Genomic DNA, 19,964 nt, shown 5'->3' with positions numbered 1-19,964 from the left:
CCGGCGGGGATTTATGACGCAGAGGAGCAGAACAGTCCGGACTTCAATTACAGCCACGTGTTGGCAGCCGGGCGGGTGTGTAACCTTACCCGGGCGGCGCGCCCACCTATTTGGCTCTGGGGAGAACACTGCTGTTAGGAGAGCTAATGTATGAGATAAACAAATAAAAAGAGAGAATTCATAAGATAAATGGATAAGGAGAGAGTTAAAGGAGAGAGAAATCATGAGTTAAGTAATTTAAGGAGAAATTAATTGTCAATAAGTAAGGTGAGATAATTCAACAAAAAAAGCTTTGTGAATCAGCCCCAGTGTGACTGTCTAGTAGGAGGAGCCACTCCGTTGTACTCCTCACTCCATTGAGGCCGATGTACTACGGGGTGGGACATCAGAAAGCAAAATAAATAAATAAATTGAGCAACAGGAGCAGGGCACACTCCATAGAGGCTTCCCGGTATCCCCTTTGATGTGCACACATGTATAGACTGATACAGAGAATCAGATGATTCATACAGTCTAATGGTGGGTACGCACGATGCGATTTCCCGCTCAATTTGTTATCCGATCGATAGCCGCGGTAGTCGATTCGATCAAAAAGCGATCGCTCGATCCCGGTTTTCGCCTCCACATGGAAATGTTTTTTCTTGTGTTTTTTCACTTGTAATCTATCGTTCTATTATCGATTTGTGTTATGCGATCGACCGGAGGGGCATGTGATTTGGGAGGTGGTGAGGTGATATGATCAAGATAAAATCGTAAAGTGGGCGTGGTCAAAAACGATTGTAGGAGGATGGATTGAGGACAGCTTCAGTGCTTTCATTGTCCCAGTGAAGTGTGGATTATTGCTGTTCTTTCTGGGCTAATCATGTCTGATGTAGACTGTCTACGCTGTGCGGTAGCTCTGTTGTGTGTTGCAGACCACAATAGAGTGGCATCTAAGCAAAGGAAGGCCAAGAGACAGTGGGCAAAAGAATGGTTGCAAAAGAGAAATCATTTTGACCACATGGCGTTAATCCAGGAGTTGCGGGAAAGTAACCTGGAAGATTTCCACAACTACATGCAAATGACGGACGCAAGCTACAACCATTTGCTGGAGAGACTGCGTTCAAGGATTACTAAGCAGGACACGGTTAGGCGGGCGGTTATCACAGCAGAACAACGCCTGTCTGTGACTCTGCGATTCCTGGCCACTGGTCGGTCCTAAGCGGACTTTAAGTTTACGTCAGCCATTTCCCTGCAGGCACTCAGTCGCATCATTCCTGAAACCTGTCTGGCCATTGTATCAGTTGATGGGAGAGTACATCAAGGTATGTGTTCACTGTTTCATGATTTTAATAATTTATCTATGCAGCAAACAAAGTATAAGTGCACACCGGTGTAGTGTATAGACTATTGCATCCTTCCATGATTTTGATGGCAATGTTGGTTGATTGAAAAAGCTGTATAGCAGACTGTCCCTCCACCATTTAGTTGGTGGACAAGCAGCATACATTATAAACAAAATGGTGGTGGGACAGTATGCTGTACATAGAGCTTGTTCAAGCAACAGACATTGTATACAAGATGGTGGAAGGTAAACACTGCTAGAGGTGGACAAGCACCATACATGCTTGTCCGCCTCTATCAGTGTTTATCTTCCATCATATTCTATACATAATGAATGAAGGTGATGTCTGATGTCTAAACAGCAGTATGTGTATTGGGCCCTCCTTGCTTTGCTTTGTTCCTGTCTGTTGTCGCCCATTGTTCTATTCCACAGAAAACAATGATGTTTCAATAGTTGTCCCCTTCAATCAGTGCAGTATCAGTGCAGTATTTGTTTGCGCTTGGTGAAAAGCTTTTGTTCAAATTCTTTATCAGAAATTCAAGTTAATTAAAGTACTTAATTAAATTTAATTAAATTTAAGTAATGTAATAAGTGTGGAATTCTGTTTTGCGTCTTTCAACACGTTTGTAGGTGCACAGTACAAAGTTTGTTCACCCAGCTAATATATATTTTTTTAATTCTTTTATATTTGAACAGTTCCCACAAAGTGTAGCAGAGTGGCAGTTGGTGGCGGAAGACTTCAACACCTTGTGGAACTTCCCGAACTGTGGTGGTGCGCTGGACGGAAAACATGTCCGCATCAATCCGCCCCCCAACAGCGGATCATATTTTCATAATTACAAAGGCTTTTTCAGTGCGGTGATGATGGCCTTAGTGAATGCCCGTTATGAATTCCTAATGGTTAATGTAGGGAAAAATGGACGAATCTCAGATGGTGGCGTAATGGAGGATACTTAGTTTAATAGGCGCCTAAAAAAACAACGAACTGAGTTTGCCAACCAACGCACAGACAGTGGCTAATATGAATTATGTATTTTTACGGACGAGGCGTTTGCCTTGGGGGAACACCTTGTAAAACCTTACCCACAACGCGGGCTGGATAGGGGAAAAAAGATTTGTAATTACCGCCTCTCCAGAGCCAGACGTGTGGTTGAAAATGCTTTTGGGATTTTGGCCCAACGCTTTAGGATTTTCTTGTCCGCTATCAACCTGGAACCTAGCAAGGTTGAGGTAATAGTTCTAGCTGTGTGCACACTGCATCATTTTCTGCATAGACAGACTCCTCACCATTATTGCCAGCCAAATTAGGTCAACCAAGAGGACATCCAAACTGGGACTATTGTGGAGGGGGAGTGGAGAACAGGACCAAACATGACTGTATTACATCGAAAATCAATACAAACGCTCAATTATGCATATTTCACTCGACTATTTCCAACATGTTCGATCAGATATCGATCGACAAAATATTCGATTATTTGGTGCGTTTCGTTAAATGATATTCGATTTCCTCCAAAATGTATCTTTGATTTAATCGAACGAATAGCAAATCGAACGGGAAATCGCATCGTGTGTACCCAGCATAAAGGAAAGCGGGAATACCTTTTAACACAGAGCAGAAGCAGGAACAGCTCTTAAAGGACACCCGAGGTGAAAATAAATGAATGAAATAAACAATTGTGTCTATCTTCCTTATCCTTTTAGGACCATTGTAGTCCCTTACACACTCCAATGAGTTCTGGGTCACCATGAGCTTGCTGGTTAGTCTGTACCTCTCGGATTTACAAGCCCTACTCCATAGAGCCAAATTAATCCATGCCATGCACTGATGAGGATCAAACAATCCGAAACAGTCTGTATGCATGTTGGATTATTATGGCTCTGTACAAATTAACAAACTGACACATCATTGCATTCCAGCGGTTCTGGAGGTGTGTTTAGCTTCTAAGGTTACAATGGTTAATTTGCATATATTCAGCAGTGGTGCTCTGGGAGACATCTTAACCCATTCAGGTTCCGTCGTTTTCACGTGAGAAATGTTCACCTCCCATTCATTAGCCTATAACTTTATCACTACTTATCACAATGAACTGATCTATATCTTGTTTTTTCCGCCACCAATTAGGCTTTCTTTGGGGGGTACATTTTGCTAAGAGCCACTTTACTGTAAATGCATTTTAACAGGAAGAATAAGAAAAAATGGAAAAATTCATTATTTCTCAGTTTTCAGCCATTATAGTTTTAAAATAATACATGCCTCCATAATTAAAACTCACGTATTGTATGTGCCCATATGTCCCGGTTATTACACCGTTAAAATTATGTCCCTATCACAATGTATGGCGACAATATTTTATTTGGAAATAAAGGTGCATTTTTTTCCATTTTGCATCTATCACTATTTACAAGTTTAAAATAAAAAATATATAGAAATATTTCATCTTCACATTGATATTTAAAAAGTTTAGACCCTTAGGTAAATATTTACATGTTTTTTTTTTTTTTTTTTAATTGTAATGGTTTTTTTTTTTTTAGTAAACATTTTATTTGGGTAGTTTTGGGAGGGTGGGAGGTAAACAATAGATTTATAATGTAAATGTGTGTTAATTTTTTTTTTTTTTTTTATTTCAGATGTAGTATTACTTTTTGCCCACAAGATGGCGGCCATGAGTTTGTTTACATGACGTCATTCTAAGCGTAACACACGCTTAGAGTGACGCATCCGGGAGGGAACAGCCAGAAAAGGCGCAGCTTTCGAGAGAAGCTGTCGCTTTTTCAGCGGGGGAGAGGAATCAGTGATCGGGCACCATAGCCCGATACACTGATTCCGTGGCTACCGGATCCGCGGCCGGGAGTGCGCGTGCAATCGGCCGCGGGAGCACGCGGTAGCGCGCATGGTTCCTGGACGTAGTTTCTACGTCCAGGAACCAAAATAGGTTAAGCTCACTCCAACCTGAATTATCGCAATTTCTTTCTGTTTTAGGAAAGCAAACTTTTGTTTTTGTTTTCCTTATCCTAAAAATGACTTTAAGATATTCCACAGTTTTATTTTATATTTAAATCTACTTTTTAAGTTTTTACAGTTTATTATTTTTGCTCAGCTACGTTCATTGAAGTATGCCAGAGCTAAAATTTATGAACTATTGAACCTTTTTATCTCTTTCCTGCTCTCAGAAGCCATTTTCTGCTAGGATAGTGTTTTATAGTTGTAACTAGCTGATGACCCGGCGTTGCCCGGGTATGTATTTGGCTGGTGTTGGCTCCGCTCAGTTTTCCAAACCTTAACACACAAACACTCAATGAGCAAGTTTGTGAGCTTTGGGGTCTTTGACATCAATAATTTGTATATAGAAAGCAAACCAATCAGATAGGCTGTTTGTGGCTCTGCCCCTCTCCAGCATTTGAACCCCAGTCAATCAATGACCAACTGTAGCAGGTTTGAGACATCTGCTATTAACAGTGTAAAAATGCCAGAAATGTAAATATCCCCCTTGAAAATCAACAAATGAATTTTGATTGGCTATTATAGACTCCACCCACTACCCTGAATATTAATCAGTCACCCAGTAATCATCTGGGCAAAGTCTGAGAACCCTGCCATAACAGTGTATAAATGGCTGCAGTTTATATTTTCCCAGTAAAATGTGTTTTTGGCTCCACCCATTCTTTTGTAACTTGGACACAGTCACTCAATGACCAATTTTGTGAGCTTTGGGGTCCTTGGCATCAATAATTTGTATTTTCCCAAGTGAAATGAAACAAATCTGATTGGCTGTTGCTCCGCCTCTTTTCTGATTTGAACCCCAGTGACCCAATGACCAACTGTACCAGGTGTGAGGCTTGTGCCATTAACAGGGCAAGAATGGCAGCAATTTCAATATTCCCCTTAAAAAATAACAGATGAATTTTGATTAGCTTTTTTAGGCTCAACCCACTTTTCTGAATATTAATCCCAGTCACCCAGTAACCAACTGTGCAAAGTTTGAGAACCCTTCCATTAACAGTGAAGAAGAGCTGCAGTTTATATTTTCCCAGGATAATCTGTTTTTTGACTCCACCCACTTTTTGTAATCTTGACACACAATGACCAAGTTTGTGAACTTTCGGGTCCCTGGCATCAAACTGGTGTGAATGGAAGCATTTTATCCAGCAAAGAAATCTGATTGGCTTTTTGTGGCTCTGCCCCTTTAGTGATTTTGAACCCCAGTCACTTAATGACTGACTGTAGCAGGTTTAAGGCCTCTGCCATTAACAGTGTAAGAATGGCAGCAGTTTCAATTTTCCCCTTGAAAATCAATAGGTGAATTTTGATTGGCTGTTGTAGGCTCCACCTACTTTTCTGAACATTAATCCCAGTCAGTAAGTTTGAGAACCCTGCCATTAACAGAGTAAGAATGGCTGCAGTTTATATTTTCCCATGTAACTTACAGTCACTCAATGACCAAGTTTATGAGCTTAGTGGTCCTTGGCATCAATAAGTTGCAATTTCCCATTGAAATTAAACAAATCTGATTGGCTGTTTGTGGCCCGCCTCCTTTTCAGTCTCCCAGTGATTGACTGTACCAGATTTAAGGCCTCTGTCCTTAAGAGTGTAAGAAGAGTAGCATCAATGTAACTACTCCCCTTAAAAATCAATCAGTGAGTTTGGATTGGCTGTTGTAGGCTCCACCCACTATCCTGAGTATTAATCCCAGTCATCCAGTGACCAACTGTGTCAAGTTTGAGAACCCTGCCAATAACGGAATGGCTAAAATCAATCTAAAAAATCTGATTGGCTGTTTATGGATCCACCCCTTTAGTGAATTTGGACACCAGTCACCCAATGACTGTTTTAGGTTTGAGGCCTCTGGCATTAACAGTGTAAGAATGGTAGCAATGTAAATATTCGCTTTGAAAATCGATAGATGAATTTTGATTGGCTGTTGTAGGCTCCACCCACATTTCTGAATATCAATCCCAGTCACTCAGTGACCAACTGTGTCAAGTTTAAGAACCCTGCCATTAACAGTGTAAGAATGGTTGCAGTTTATATTTTCCTATGTAAAAAGTTAGTTGTTTTTGGCCCCACCCACTATTTCTAACCTTGGCATACAGTCACTCAATGACCAAGTTTATGAGCTTTGAGGTCCTTGGCATCAATAATTTGCAATTTCCCACTGAAATGAAACAAATCAGAATTGAAAAGGGGTCGGGCCAGTGACTGACTGTACCAGATTTGAGGCATCTGCCATTAAGAGTGTATGAAGGGCAGCAATGTAAATAATCCCCCTGAAAATCAAACAATCCCAGTCACCCAGTGACCAACTGTGCCATGTTTGAGAACCCTGCCATTAACAGTGTAAGAATGGTTGCAGTTTATATTTTCCCATGTAAAAAATGTAGTTGTTGGCGCCACCCACTTTTTCAAACCTCGACATACAATCATTAAATTACCAAGTTAATGAGCTTTGGGGTCCTTGGTATCAATAATTTGTGTATTCCCATTGAAATTAAACAAATCTAATTGGCTGTTTGTGGCTCCGCCCCCTTTCTGAATTTGAACCCCAGTTACCCAGTGACCAACTGTACCAGGTTTGAGGCACCTGCTATTAACAGTGTAAGAATGGCAGTAATTTAAATATTCCCCTTGAAAAATCAACAGATGAATTCTGATTGGGTGTTGTAGGCTCCACCCATTTTCCTGAATATTAATTCCAGTCACCCAGTGACTAACTGTGCAAAGTTTGAGAACCCTACCATTAACAGTGTAAGAATGGCTGCAGTTTATATTTTCCCAGTGAAATTTGTTTTTGGCTCTGCCCACTTTTTGTAACTTTCACACACAGTCACTCAATGACCAAGTTTGTGAGCTTTCAGGTTCCGGCATCAAAAATGTGTGAATGGAAGCAGTTTATCCACCAAGGAAATCTGATTGGCTGTTTGTGGCCCCGCCCCTTTAGTGAATTTGGACCCCAGTCACCCAATGACCGACTAGCAAGTTTAAAGCCTCTGCCATTAACAGTGTAAGAATGGCAGCAGTTGAAATATTCCCCTTAAAAATCAATAGGTGAATTTTAATTGGCTGTTGTAGGCTCCACCCACTTCCCTGAATCTTAATCCCAGTCACCCAGTGACCAAGTGTGGCAAGTTTGAGAACCCTGCCATTAACAGTCTAAGAATGGCTGTGTAACGATTGGTGTCAGCACACAGAGAGAATCTGATTATTGGTGATCTGCAGTATCACCAAGAATACAGATTATACCTGATTATTGATGATCTGCAGAATCACCGATAATCTAAGTATAACTAACCTCTGGACACCTAAGTAGTGTGAGTGTTTTGTGTAACAGTAATAACTTTGAGTAAGACCACCCGAGGTGCAGGTGGTCTTTGGCAGTATGGGCGATACTGCCTCTTGGAAATAGCAATAACCTTCCTACAGCCTGAGATCTCCAAAGAGGTGGAGTCCCAGGATGAAGGTAGGAAGGACCTGTGAGTGAGTGACACCTGGAAGGTGGATGTCACTAGCAGGTCTGGAGACTATCTCCTAAGGAGGGAGATAGCTCTCGAGGTCGGGCAAGCCAGGTCGGCAACACACAGACAGATAAGGTACAAAGACAGAAGGCTGATTCGGTATCCAAAGGCAGGCAGGGTTTGGCAACAGTTATCAGATATGCGTAGGTACCAAATCAGAAAGCAGAGGGATAGTCAGGAATGCAACAGGTCATAACAGATATCAAAGAATGCCTAGTCTTGGGTGTGAGGTCCGTGGTCTCTACACCCTGGAACTAGTCTGAAGTATAACACAATGATAACACAGAGTCCCTAATCTTGAGTGTGAGGTCCGTGGTCTCGACACCCTGGAACTAGTCTGAAGTATAACACAATGATAACACAGAGTCCCTAATCTTGAGTGTGAGGTCCGTGGTCTCGACACCCTGGAACTAGTCTGAAGTATAACACAATGATAACACAGAGTCCCTAATCTTGAGTGTGAGGTCCGTGGTCTCGGCACCCTGGAACTAGTCTGAAGTATAACACAATGATAACACAGAGTCCCTAATCTTGGGTGTGAGGTCCGTGGTCTCGACACCCTGGAACTAGTCTGAAGTATAACACAAGTAATACACAGAAGTAATCTGGCTCAGTGGGAATTCCCAGGTCCTCCGGTTCTAACACACTGTAGGATCTGACTAGGTCTGAGTGCTTCCACGTAAGTGTTCACAACGGCAGACAACTTGAGACTGACCACAGTGACTATATATAGTGCAGCGCTCTCCAGCGCCACCCATCAGCGATCAACCAATAGCCACTTGCTTTGATGTCAGCTGACCAACCAGATCAGCTGATCCCTCCTCGTTTGTCATAAAAGTTCTGCCTCTCAGCCTGTGTGAACTAACAGACCCAGCCACACCAGACGCACGTTGCTGCGTGCAAACCGCCGCGCTGGACGCGGAATCAGCCGCCTTGCCGTCAGTACACGCGGCGGCTTTTCCGCGTTCTATCACAGTACCCCCCCCTGAGGAGTGGACTCCGGACACTTTCCGCCAGGCTTTCCAGGATGCAAGTCATGGAATTCTTTCTTCAATTCCTCTGCGTGCATACGACAGGCACCCAAGTTCTCTCCTCTATGCCATATCCCTTCCAGTGAACCAGATACTGCACGGAGTTCTGCACAAGCCGTGAGTCCAGAATCTTTTCTATCTCATACTCAGGTTTGTCATCAATCAACACGGGGGGGGGGGAGCGGAATCCACGTGCACCGCCGGCTTGAGCAAGGACACATGGAATGATCTAACACCACGCATGCTGGTGGGGAGATCAATGGCATAAGTGACATTATTGATTTTTCTGGTCACTGGAAAAGGACCCACAAATCTAGGGCCTAGTTTGGGTGACAGTTGCTTCAGGGCCAAATGTCGTGTGGACACCCAGACCAAGTCCCCTGGAGAGAATTCCCATTCTATGGAACGTCTCTTGTCAGCCTGCTTCTTCTGGTTCTGAAAAGCCCTCCCCAAATTTCTTTTAACTATTCCCCAAGTTTGCTTCAAAGACCTCTGCCAATTCTCCAGGGCTGGAAACAGAGTAGAAGCCACTGGCAATGGGGCAAACTTGGGTGACCTTCTCGTCACCACCTGAAATGGGGAAAATCCTGAAGAGGAACTTTTCAGATTGTTGTGTGCAAATTCTGCAAACGGCAAAAATTTTACCCAGTCGGTTTGTGCATCTGCCACATTACATCTCAAACTGTTCCAGGGACTGATTGACTCTTTCAGTCTGGCCATTGGTCTGCGGGTGGTAGCCTGATGAAAAAGAAAGATCCATGTCTAACTGACGGCAGAATACCCTCCAAAATTTTGATACAAATTGGACTCCGCGATCTGACACTATATTTTCCGGAATGCCATGCAGCCGGAAAATGTGCTGGATGAAGAGAACAGCCAATTCCTGGGCCGAGGGGAGTCCATTCAGAGGGACAAAATGGGCCATCTTACTGAATCGATCGACTACCACCCAAATGACAGTCATGCCCTCAGACCTGGGGAGTTCGCCCACAAAATCCATGGACAAATGGGTCCAAGGTTCACTCGGAACTGGCAAAGGCTGCAACGTTCCAACAGGTGCCTGACGGGAGGGTTTGCTTCTAGCACATACTGCACACTCTCTCACAAACTCTTTACAGTCTGTTGCCAATGATGGCCACCAAGCACATCTAGCAAGTAGATCCTGAGTTCTGGTGGCCCCAGAATGCCCAGCATTCTTGTGGGAATGAAACAGCTGCAACAGTTGTAGGCAAAAGGGCAATGGTGCAAACAGGACCCCCTTAGGCTTCCCCTCTGGAACATCCTGTTGGAATGGACTCAGTGTGACAGTCCAGTCTTTCCAGGTTTCAGTGGCTGCCAGGACCATTTTTTGAGGTATAATGGTCTCAGAGACTGAGGGCTGTGCTGTCTCGGGCTCAAAACACCTGGATAAGGCATCAGCCTTGATGTTCTTACTACCAGGGGTATACGTAATTACGAATCTGAATCTCGAAAAAAATAACGACCACCGGGCCTGTCGGGGGCTAAGTCTCTTAGCGCCCTCAATGTACTCCAAATTTTTGTGGTCAGTGTAAACTGTAATGGTGTGTTCTGCCCCTTCTAGCCAATGTCGCCATTCCTCAAAGGCCAACTTGATGGCTAGAAGTTCCCGGTTGCCTATATCGTAGTTTTTCTCTGCGGGTGAAAATCTACGGGAAAAATAGGCACAGGGGTGAAGTTTCCCCTGCAACCCAGAACGCTGAGACAGCACAGCCCCTACCTCTGAGGCATCAACCTCCACGATAAAGGGAAAGGTGACGTCTACATGTCTCAATATGCGTGCAGAACAGAACAATTTCTTCAGAGTGGAGAAAGCAGCATGGGCCTCTGGGAACCAGTGGTGAGTATCTGCCCCCTTCTTGGTGAGACTGGTGAGAGGCGAGATCACCGTGGAGTACCCCTTTATGAACCTTCTGTAGTAGTTGGCGAACCCCAGGAATCTCTGGAGTGCCTTCAGTCCCACGGGCTGAGGCCACTCCAAGACAGCAGAAACCTTTCCGGGGTCCATAGAGAGGCCCGAGGTCGAGATTATGTACCCCAGAAAGGCAACAGAAGTCACTTTGAAAATGCATTTTTCCAGTTCAGCATACAGCATATTCTTTCTCAACTTCCTTAGCACAAACCCAACATGTTTCCTGTGTTCTGAGAGGTTGGAAGAAAAAATCAGTATATCGTCTAAGTATATCAGGACGAATTTGCCCAGCACTTCTCTGAACACCTCGTTAATCAGCTCTTGGAAGACGGCCGGGGCGTTACACAACCCGAAGGGCATCACTAGGTACTCGTAATGCCCGTCGGGCGTGTTAAAGGCCGTCTTCCATTCATCACCGTCTCTGATATGCACAAGGTTGTATGCACCCCTCAAATCCAGCTTCGAGAAAATCTTAGCATTAGTGACCTGGGTAAACAAATCGTCAATTAAAGGCAAAGGGTAACGATTTTTTACTGTAATCTTATTTAAGCCTCGATAATCAATGCATGGACGGAGGCCCCCATCTTTTTTTTTCACGAAAAAGAATCCTGCCCCTGCTGGTGAGCGAGAGGGACGAATGAAACCTTTAGCTAAATTTTCTCGGATGTATTCCTGCATAGCCAATTTCTCTGGCCCAGACAGATTATAGAGATGACCTCTAGGGGGCATACAACCAGACCTGAGATCGATGGGACAATCAAAAGGACGGTGAGGAGGAAGTTTATCTGCTGATTTGGGACTAAACACGTCCGCAAATTCTGAATACTGGCTTGGCAAACCTTCCAGTTTAATCTTGGTGTTATCCAAGGTTACCTTCGCTAAACAATGATGATGACAATGGGTAGACCAGCTCGTTAGCTGACCTGAAGCCCAATTGATCTGAGGAGAGTGAAGTTGTAACCATGGCATGCCAAGAATGATCGTGGAAGTTGCCATTCGCAAAACCAGAAACTGCAGACTCTCTTTGTGTAATACCCCCACCATAACCCTTAACTCTGGGGTCTAAGACAGAGGGTAGTTACTCTGCAGCCACGGTTCCCGACGAATTAGGTCTCAACTCAAAGTACGAGAACGATAACACTCGATTTCTAAAATTCTGAAAGTCAGATCTGTGACCAGAAAACTTTTCGGGCACAGGCATACGTAAGTGTGTACCGGGAGGAGATCGCACTATATTCACAGCCGTCTGTAGGACTTGCGCAGACCCAGACAAAGCATCGATCTGGGTCTGATGACTGTCCAGCACTTGGATGAAATTCTCCACCGAGGTGGTGAGTGCATCAAGACGGCTGTTGAGTGCGTCCATTTGGTTTTGGTCTGCCGTACTGTAACGATTGGTGTCAGCACACAGAGAGAATCTGATTATTGGTGATCTGCAGTATCACCAAGAATACAGATTATACCTGATTATTGATGATCTGCAGAATCACCGATAATCCAAGTATAACTAACCTCTGGACACCTAAGCAGTGTGAATGTTTTGTGCAACAGTAATAACTTTGAGTAAGACCACCCGAGGTGCAGGTGGTCTTTGGCAGTATGGGCGATACTGCCTCTTGGAAATCGCAATAACCTTCCTACAGCCTGAGATCTCCAAAGGGGTGGAGTCTCAGGATGAAGGTAGGAAGGACCTGTGAGTGAGTGACACCTGGAAGGTGGATGTCACTAGCAGGTCTGGAGACTATCTCCTAAGGAGGGAGATAGCTCTCGAGGTCGGGCAAGCCAGGTCGGCAACACACAGACAGATAAGGTACAAAGACAGAAGGCTGATTCGGTATCCAAAGGCAGGCAGGGTTTGGCAACAGTTATCAGATATGCGTAGGTACCGAATCAGAAAACAGAGGGATAGTCAGGAATGCAACAGGTCATAACAGATATCAAACAATGCCTAGTCTTGGGTGTGAGGTCCGTGGTCTCTACACCCTGGAACTAGTCTGGAGTATAATATGATGGTACAGAGTATTCCTAGACTTGGGTGTGAGGTCCGTGGTCTCGACACCCTGGAACTAGTCTGAAGTATAACACAATGATAACACAGAGTCCCTAATCTTGGGTGTGAGGTCCGTGGTCTCGACACCCTGGAACTAGTCTGAAGTATAACACAATGATAACACAGAGTCTCTAATCTTGGGTGTGAGGTCCGTGGTCTCGACACCATGGAACTAGTCTGAAGTATAACACAAGTAATACACAGAAGTAATCTGGCTCAGTGTGAATTCCCAGGTCCTCCTGGTTCTAACACACTGTAGGATCTGACTAGGTCTGAGTGCTTCCACGTAAGTGTTCGCAACGGCAGACAACTTGAGACTGACCAGCAGTGACTATATATAGTGCAGTGCTCTCCAGCGCCACCCATCAGCGATCAACCAATAGTCACTTGCTTTGATGTCAGCTGACCAACCAGGTCAGCTGATCCCTCCTCGTTTGTCATAAAAGTTCTGCCTCTCAGCGCGCGCATTCAGCAGCCTATGTGAACTAACAGACCCAGCCACACCAGACGCACGTTGACAAGACATGTAGCACAATAAACTTGGACAAAAATGTATACAGAAATTTTTCTTTATTTGAAAAATGTCAGCACAGAAAATAAAAAAAAATCATTTTTTTGACAAAATTCATTTTTTTTCAAAAAAAAGTGCCTGGTCCTTAAGGGGTAGAAAGACTGTGGTCCTCAAGTGGTTAAACAATACCAGTTGCCTGGCAACCCTACTGATCTATTTGGTTCAGCAGTCTCTGAATCACACCAGAAACCAGCATATGGCTAATCCAGTCATATCTGACAATAATGTCAGAAACACCTGATCTGCTGCATGCTTGTTTAGGGTCTTTAGCTAAAGGTATTAGAGGCAGAGGATCAGCAGAGTAGCCAGGAAACTGGTATTGCTTAAAAGGAAACAAATATAGCAGCTTCCATAGCCCTTTTGCTTCAGTTGTCCTTTAAATCAGAGGGGAAGCCCAGATCTCACCCACCACAATCATAGCATACCGATAATCAGCAAATTACCCTACTTGTGTATGAACAGAGCCTAACCATATTGACCATATTTTATTGAACTTAGGCAAAGCGCCTCTATTTTGATAGTTAGGGCGCGTTTCCACTTGAGCGGCGCACGTCTGCGAGACGCGCGCCGGCTCTTCCGGGTCTGCGGGGAAAGCAGGCGAATCCATGGGATCCGCAGCCTCCCACGCCGATTTAGATGGAAAAGTCGGCCGAATCGCTACCGGTAGCAATTCGGCCGGCGTTACCATTGCACCCTATGGCAGTTTCCCCGCACTATTTGCCTGCGGGGAAACTCTGCGGAATTGCGGCGGTTTCCGCTCAAGTGGAAACGTGCCCTTAGCCTTCCTAAAAGGTAATACTGCATTTACTGCCCTTATCTAATCTAGACAGGAGGGAACTGTTGCAACTATCCAGTTTTTGGTGAGTAATTTTCACGCCACATGAAGTACTTTAATCACAAATTGTTTACTATATTTATCAGTAACCGTATTAGCAAATAAATTCAATAGACAAGATTGTGCCCTTGCGTGTTTACAAGCAAGCAGCTATGAAAACGATTTTTGGAGAAAAAAAAAAAAAACGAGTAAGGGAGGAAATAACATCAGGATTGGCTTTAGGCAGAGGGAACCAAGATGGCAAATGCAGGAACAGAATTCTCTTTATTTACTATATAAAATTCACTGGGATTAAAATGTGGCCAGTACAGTACATCTGTTATGTAAGTAGAGTCTACTTATAAAAGTGTTTTTTGTCCTGGCATAGTATGGCTGGCCCTGCTGCTTTAGAGCAGATATCTAGCCTATAATGGGAGAGATTCCCAACAAGAAGACCTGACAGGTAATTATTACTTTACAGGGGGAGAGGATCCCTTGAATACTTGAATACATGTTATATGCTGGATAGGCATACCACTCATAGAAGAGTCAGCACAACTCTGGTTAGAAATCTGATTTCTGCAGAGACCTGTTCCATGTCTGGTAGACTTCTATTCATTACCAATCAGATCTTAGTAAATTGAAGTCATTTTTTTTGGGGGGGGGGGGGGGGGGGGGTGTGAATTACTAAACTATTACCCTATGGCAGGGGTTCTCAAACTGGGTGCCGCCTGGTGCGCCTCAAGCACCTCCCAGGGGTGCCTTGGCATTCATCCTCATCCTCCGTGCATTGCCATCAGGTAATGCAACCACATATTGATATACAATGCGGCTGCATAAACTTCCAGTTAACCTTTGTGTTTAAGTTGGACATCAGAGGATAGGTAAGGAAATGTTTGTCCTGCTAATGGGGGGTACTTACAATCTGGAGTGGGTGCTGCCTAACAAGGGTTATAACAGCATCTTCGTAGTTGTTGTTGCCAAGGGGTGCCTTGAAAAAATGTCAAAGCCATCAAGGACGCCCTCACCCAAAAAATTGTGAGAACCACTGCCCTATGGGTTTGATTCACAAAGCAGTGCTAACTGTTAGCACGCTTGTGAAAAGCCCCTCCGTGATAAAATTGCGCGCAAAGTCCAGATAGTGCTTTAAGATTGCACCCCATGGAACCTTATAGGTGCATCAGATGTGCCGTTATCGTCGCATCGCGGTGCAACTTTTCGCACGCACCGCGCTGTGCGCTGGACTCTGCGCGCGATCTTATAGTCAAAACAGTGCTAACATAGTTAGCACCCTACTTATTACGCCAAAAGTCTTTAGGCGTGCTAATTAGGTTAGCACCGCTTTGTGAATCAAGCCCAATGTGTGGAAATCTTAGCGAATTCAGAAAAAAGTCTAAGATACCGAATGCGGCATTTTAACGACCTAATACTTTTTACTGAACAGCCCTTAGTGAATTAAGGCCACTGTGAGGTGATGTGTAAAAGTCTGTATGTCTCTGTCTTACAGACAGCCACACTCTGCGGTACTATTACACTGCAGTCTCGGCTCCTGGATCCGGCCTGCCAGAGTTCTCTGCAGTTGGATATGTGGATGATCGGGAATTTGAGAATTACAATAGTGAGACTAAGAAGACTCGTCCTGTGACTGCCTGGATAGAAAACAATGAAGGACCGGAGTACTGGGATGGACACACACAGATCTTCAAAGGCACTGAAGCTACATTCAAACACAATGTGAGGACAGCGATGAACCGCTTCAACCAGACTGGAGGTGAGTCTTGTAATACACAGTCACATCATACATCCTTCTCTGCCTCCATGTTATTCCATGTACGCTGATCATATGCCCAACACATGGTTTATTCCTTATATGTCTATTTAAATCTCTAGCCCTTCTTGATGTAATATAAATTATATTTATAATTTAATAATATAAAGCAATAACACAGTGGGAAAGCACAAAGTCAATGATTATCCCCTATAAAAAGTGCATGTGAAAACAGACACTAGTTACTAGTTACTACAGTTACTGATGAAATCTTAAAAATGAAACAAAAAACAGATTCAGAGCTCAACTAGTGGTCAGAAAAGCACCTCATCACACATTTATTACCAATACAGAAGATGAAACTTATGGTATATTCACAACTACTAAAAGTTTTGGCATGTAACTTTCACTTCAGGAAACTGAGTATGCATTTTATTATATACTAGCCAACCCGCGTCGTAGCATCTATCTATCTAATAGAGTACGTGCCTCAACCTTGAAGCAAGAAGAAGTAGGCTTTCCATGAGAAAATGTATGCGTGCTCAAACACCAAGTTTAACCCTAGCAAGACTGGCTTTGCAAATCCGGCCTAATTGGCTATTCATGAGGCAATGCTCATGCAAATATGCATTTGCTTTCGCGTGCCAAACTATGCAGGGTCAAAAAACCAATACTGCAAAGTGCTCTCTCGCTGCCTGGGAACCACAGCGGCACCCCGGAGTGGGAGGCTGGGTGGCGCAGCCGCCCCCCCCCCCCCCCCAAGCGTGGCCAGCGCTGGGAAGAGCCGTCCGCACCCACCTTCTAATATTAAAAACAGCCACTTACCTTAACGTCCATTGGGTTCTGCTACATGCGCATTAATTTTCTCATGGAAAGCATTTTGTGCAGTTTGTATCCTTTGGAGGCAGTTGGTGGATGGCTTGCTCCGGTGGTGTGAACCCTGGAGTGAGTGCGCCTGTCTTCCCCCCCCCCCTCTGGAGTGCTGTATGTGAGCCAGCCCTGAGCTCTAAAGCTCGGGGTGACCCATGCTTCTCTCCTTTCTCATGTGGTGCCCCCAAATTAATGCGCATGTAGCAGATTGCAATGGACGTTAAGGTAAGTGCCTGTTTTTAATATTGGGAGGCGGGTGCAGACGGCTCTCCCCGGCGCTGGCCACACTTGGGGGGGGGGGTCGTCCAGATGTCCACGCCACCCAGCCTCCCCCTCCGGGGTGCCGCTGTGGTTTCCAGGCAGTGAGAGAGCCTGGGACCCTGCGTTCCCCCCAGTTGTATAAAAAGGGGGCATTGGGAATCCTCCCCGTGGCGCTCCTGGAGGCCTGGAGCGCACCAAAAACTGCTAGCAGATCCGCAAAATGCTAGCAGATTTTGAAACGCTTTTTCTTATTTTTCTGTAGCATTTCACCTAGCATTTTGCGGTTTTGTAAAGCGTTTTTGGTGTAGTAGATTTCATATATTGTTACAGTAAAGCTGTTACTGAACAGCTTCTGTAACAAAAACGCCTGCAAAACCGCTCTGAACTGCCGTTTTTCAGAGCGGTTTGCGTTTTTAATATACTTTACATTGGAGGCAGAAACGCCTCCGCAATCCAAAAAATGCCTCACCTCGGGAGTATGCGTTTCAGCAAAACGCCTCCCGCTCTGCTGTGCACCAGCCCATTGAAATACATTACCCAAGCGTATCCGCAGCCCCAAGTGGATCGCAAAACGCTGCCGAACCGCTCTGGTGTGCACTAAGCCGGATAGTGCTAATGTAGCATGTAGCAGGGTGACTGCTTTGTGGTATTGGTTTGTGCATGCATTTGCATGAGCATTGCCTCATGAATAGCCAATTAGGCCAGATTTGCAATGTCAGACTTGCTAGGGTAAGGCCTCTTTTCCATGGACTGTGAATAGGCAGTGAAATGGCTCTCAAACTCTCACAACTGCTCGCTGCTGCCTGGTAACTGCTTGCTGCTGCCTGGTAAACTGCTTGCTGCTGCCTGGTAAACTGCTTGCTGCTGCCTGGTAACTGCTTGCTGCTGCCTGGTAACTGCTTGATGCTGCCTGGTAACTGCTTGATGCTGCCTGGTATCTGCTCACTGCTGCCTGGTATCTGCTCGCTGCTGCCTGGTAACTGGTTGTTGCTGCCTGGTAACTGCTTGTTGCTGCCTGGTATCTGCTCACTGCTGCCTGGTAACTGCTCGCTGCTGCCTGGTAACTGCTTGCTGCTGCCTGGTAACTGCTTGCTGCTGCCTGGTAACTGCTTGCTGCTGCCTGGTAACTGCTTGCTGCTGCCTGGTAACTGCTTGCTGCTGCCTGGTATCTGCTCACTGCTGCCTGGTAACTGCTTGCTGAGCACACAGCTCAACAGTCCGTGGAAAAGAGGCCTTAAACTTGGTGTTTGAGCACGCATAAATTTTCTCATGCAAAATACTTCTTCTTCTTGTTTGAAGGTTGAGGCACTTAGTCTATTATATATATAGATTTGTGTAAAAAGTTTTTTTTTTTTGAGGGGGGAGAAAATACACCTCCAGGTTTATCTCATGTCCAGCACACTATGAAGAATGTATGAGCTACAGTCATTTTACTTTCTACTTATACTGACATTTGTAGAAAGGATACTTACTACTTACAGTAGCAATAAAAAGTAAGTGAACCCTTTGGAATGATATGGATTTCTGCACAAATTGGTCATAAAATGTGATCTGATCTTCATCCAAGTCAAAACAATAGACAATCACAGTCTGCTTAAACTAATACCACACAAATAATTACATAATTCCATGTTTTTATTGAACACACAATATAAACATTCACAGTGCAGGTGGAAAAATATGTGAACCCCTAGACCTGCCTTTCTCAACCTTTTTACCCTGGAGGAACCCTGCAAATAACTTTTGGTTCTCAAGGAACCCCTGCAAACAATTTGCTGATCTTGAGGAACCCCTGCATTTATTTTGCAGGAGGCATGGTCTTTAAAAGTAGGTGAAGCTGTTAATTTCACCACCTATTACACTGCCACTCATTATACTGTGCTCATTATTATTCTTAACCCAATGTAGTGCTTCTTTTTACAGTACCCCCTATTATGTGCTCTATTATACTTCCCTCACGATGGGGTAAAATGCCAAGGAACCCCTACAGAGTCCTCAAGGAACCCTGGTTGAGAAAGCCTGCCCTAGACTAATGACATCTCCAAGAGCTAATTGGACTGAGGTGTTAGCCAGTTTGGAGTCCAATCAATGAAATGAGATTGGAGGTGTTGGCTACAGCTGCCCTGTCCTATAAAAAACACACACCAGTTTTAGGTTTGCTTTTCCCAAGAAGCATTGACTGATGTGAATGATGCCTCGCACAAAAGAGCTCTCAGAAGACCTACGATTAAGAATTGTTGACTTGCATACAGCTGGAAAGGGTTATAAAAGTATCTCCAAAAGCCTTGCTGTTCATCAGTTCACGGTAAGACAAATTGTCTATGAATCGAGAAAGTTCAGCACTGCTGCTCCTCTCCCTCAGAGAAGCCGTCCTGTAAAGATGACTGTAAGAGCACAGCGCAGAATGCTCAATGAGGTGAATAAGAATCCTAGAATGTCAGCTAAAGACTTATAAAAGTCTCTGGCATATGCTAACATCCATGTTAGTAAATCTACGATATGTAAAACACTAAATAAGAATGGGGTTCATGGGAGGGTACCACAGAGGAAGCCACTGCTGTCCAAAAAAAAATTGCTACACATTTAGGGCTTGATTCACAAAGCGGTGCTAACAGTTAGCACGCTGGTGAAAGGCCCTTTATCACACCCAAACTCAGTTTAGGCATGATAACTATAGCACCAACTGGGTTAGAACCGCAGTGCACAGTTTTGCGCTAGCAAAGTCTGGTGCACTTCGCATAGAGTTTAATGGCAGGGATGCTCGGATGTGCCTCATCCACGAATTCGGCAATCCGCGTGGTTGCAAAAAATAATCCGCATTCGGCCCCGCCG

The 19,964-nt window shown here is 44.5% G+C and overlaps 1 protein-coding gene across 2 annotated transcripts in view; it reads left to right on the top strand.

Moving 5' to 3' along the window:
* The window catches only part of LOC137528740 (class I histocompatibility antigen, F10 alpha chain-like), a 233,156-nt gene that overhangs the window by 77,941 nt on the left and 135,251 nt on the right, over positions 1–19,964 (top strand). For both annotated transcript variants that reach the window (XM_068250263.1, XM_068250264.1), the window contains exon 2: positions 15,741–16,004. In XM_068250263.1, the coding sequence (XP_068106364.1) occupies positions 15,741–16,004 (264 nt within the window). The remainder of the gene's footprint in view (positions 1–15,740; positions 16,005–19,964) is intronic.

This window comes from Hyperolius riggenbachi, chromosome 8 (assembly GCF_040937935.1).
Source record: "Hyperolius riggenbachi isolate aHypRig1 chromosome 8, aHypRig1.pri, whole genome shotgun sequence".
Classification (NCBI taxonomy): Eukaryota; Metazoa; Chordata; class Amphibia; order Anura; family Hyperoliidae; genus Hyperolius; species Hyperolius riggenbachi.
The sequence above is the reverse complement of the archived record's forward strand: the minus strand, read 5'-3'. Positions and strand labels throughout refer to the sequence as shown.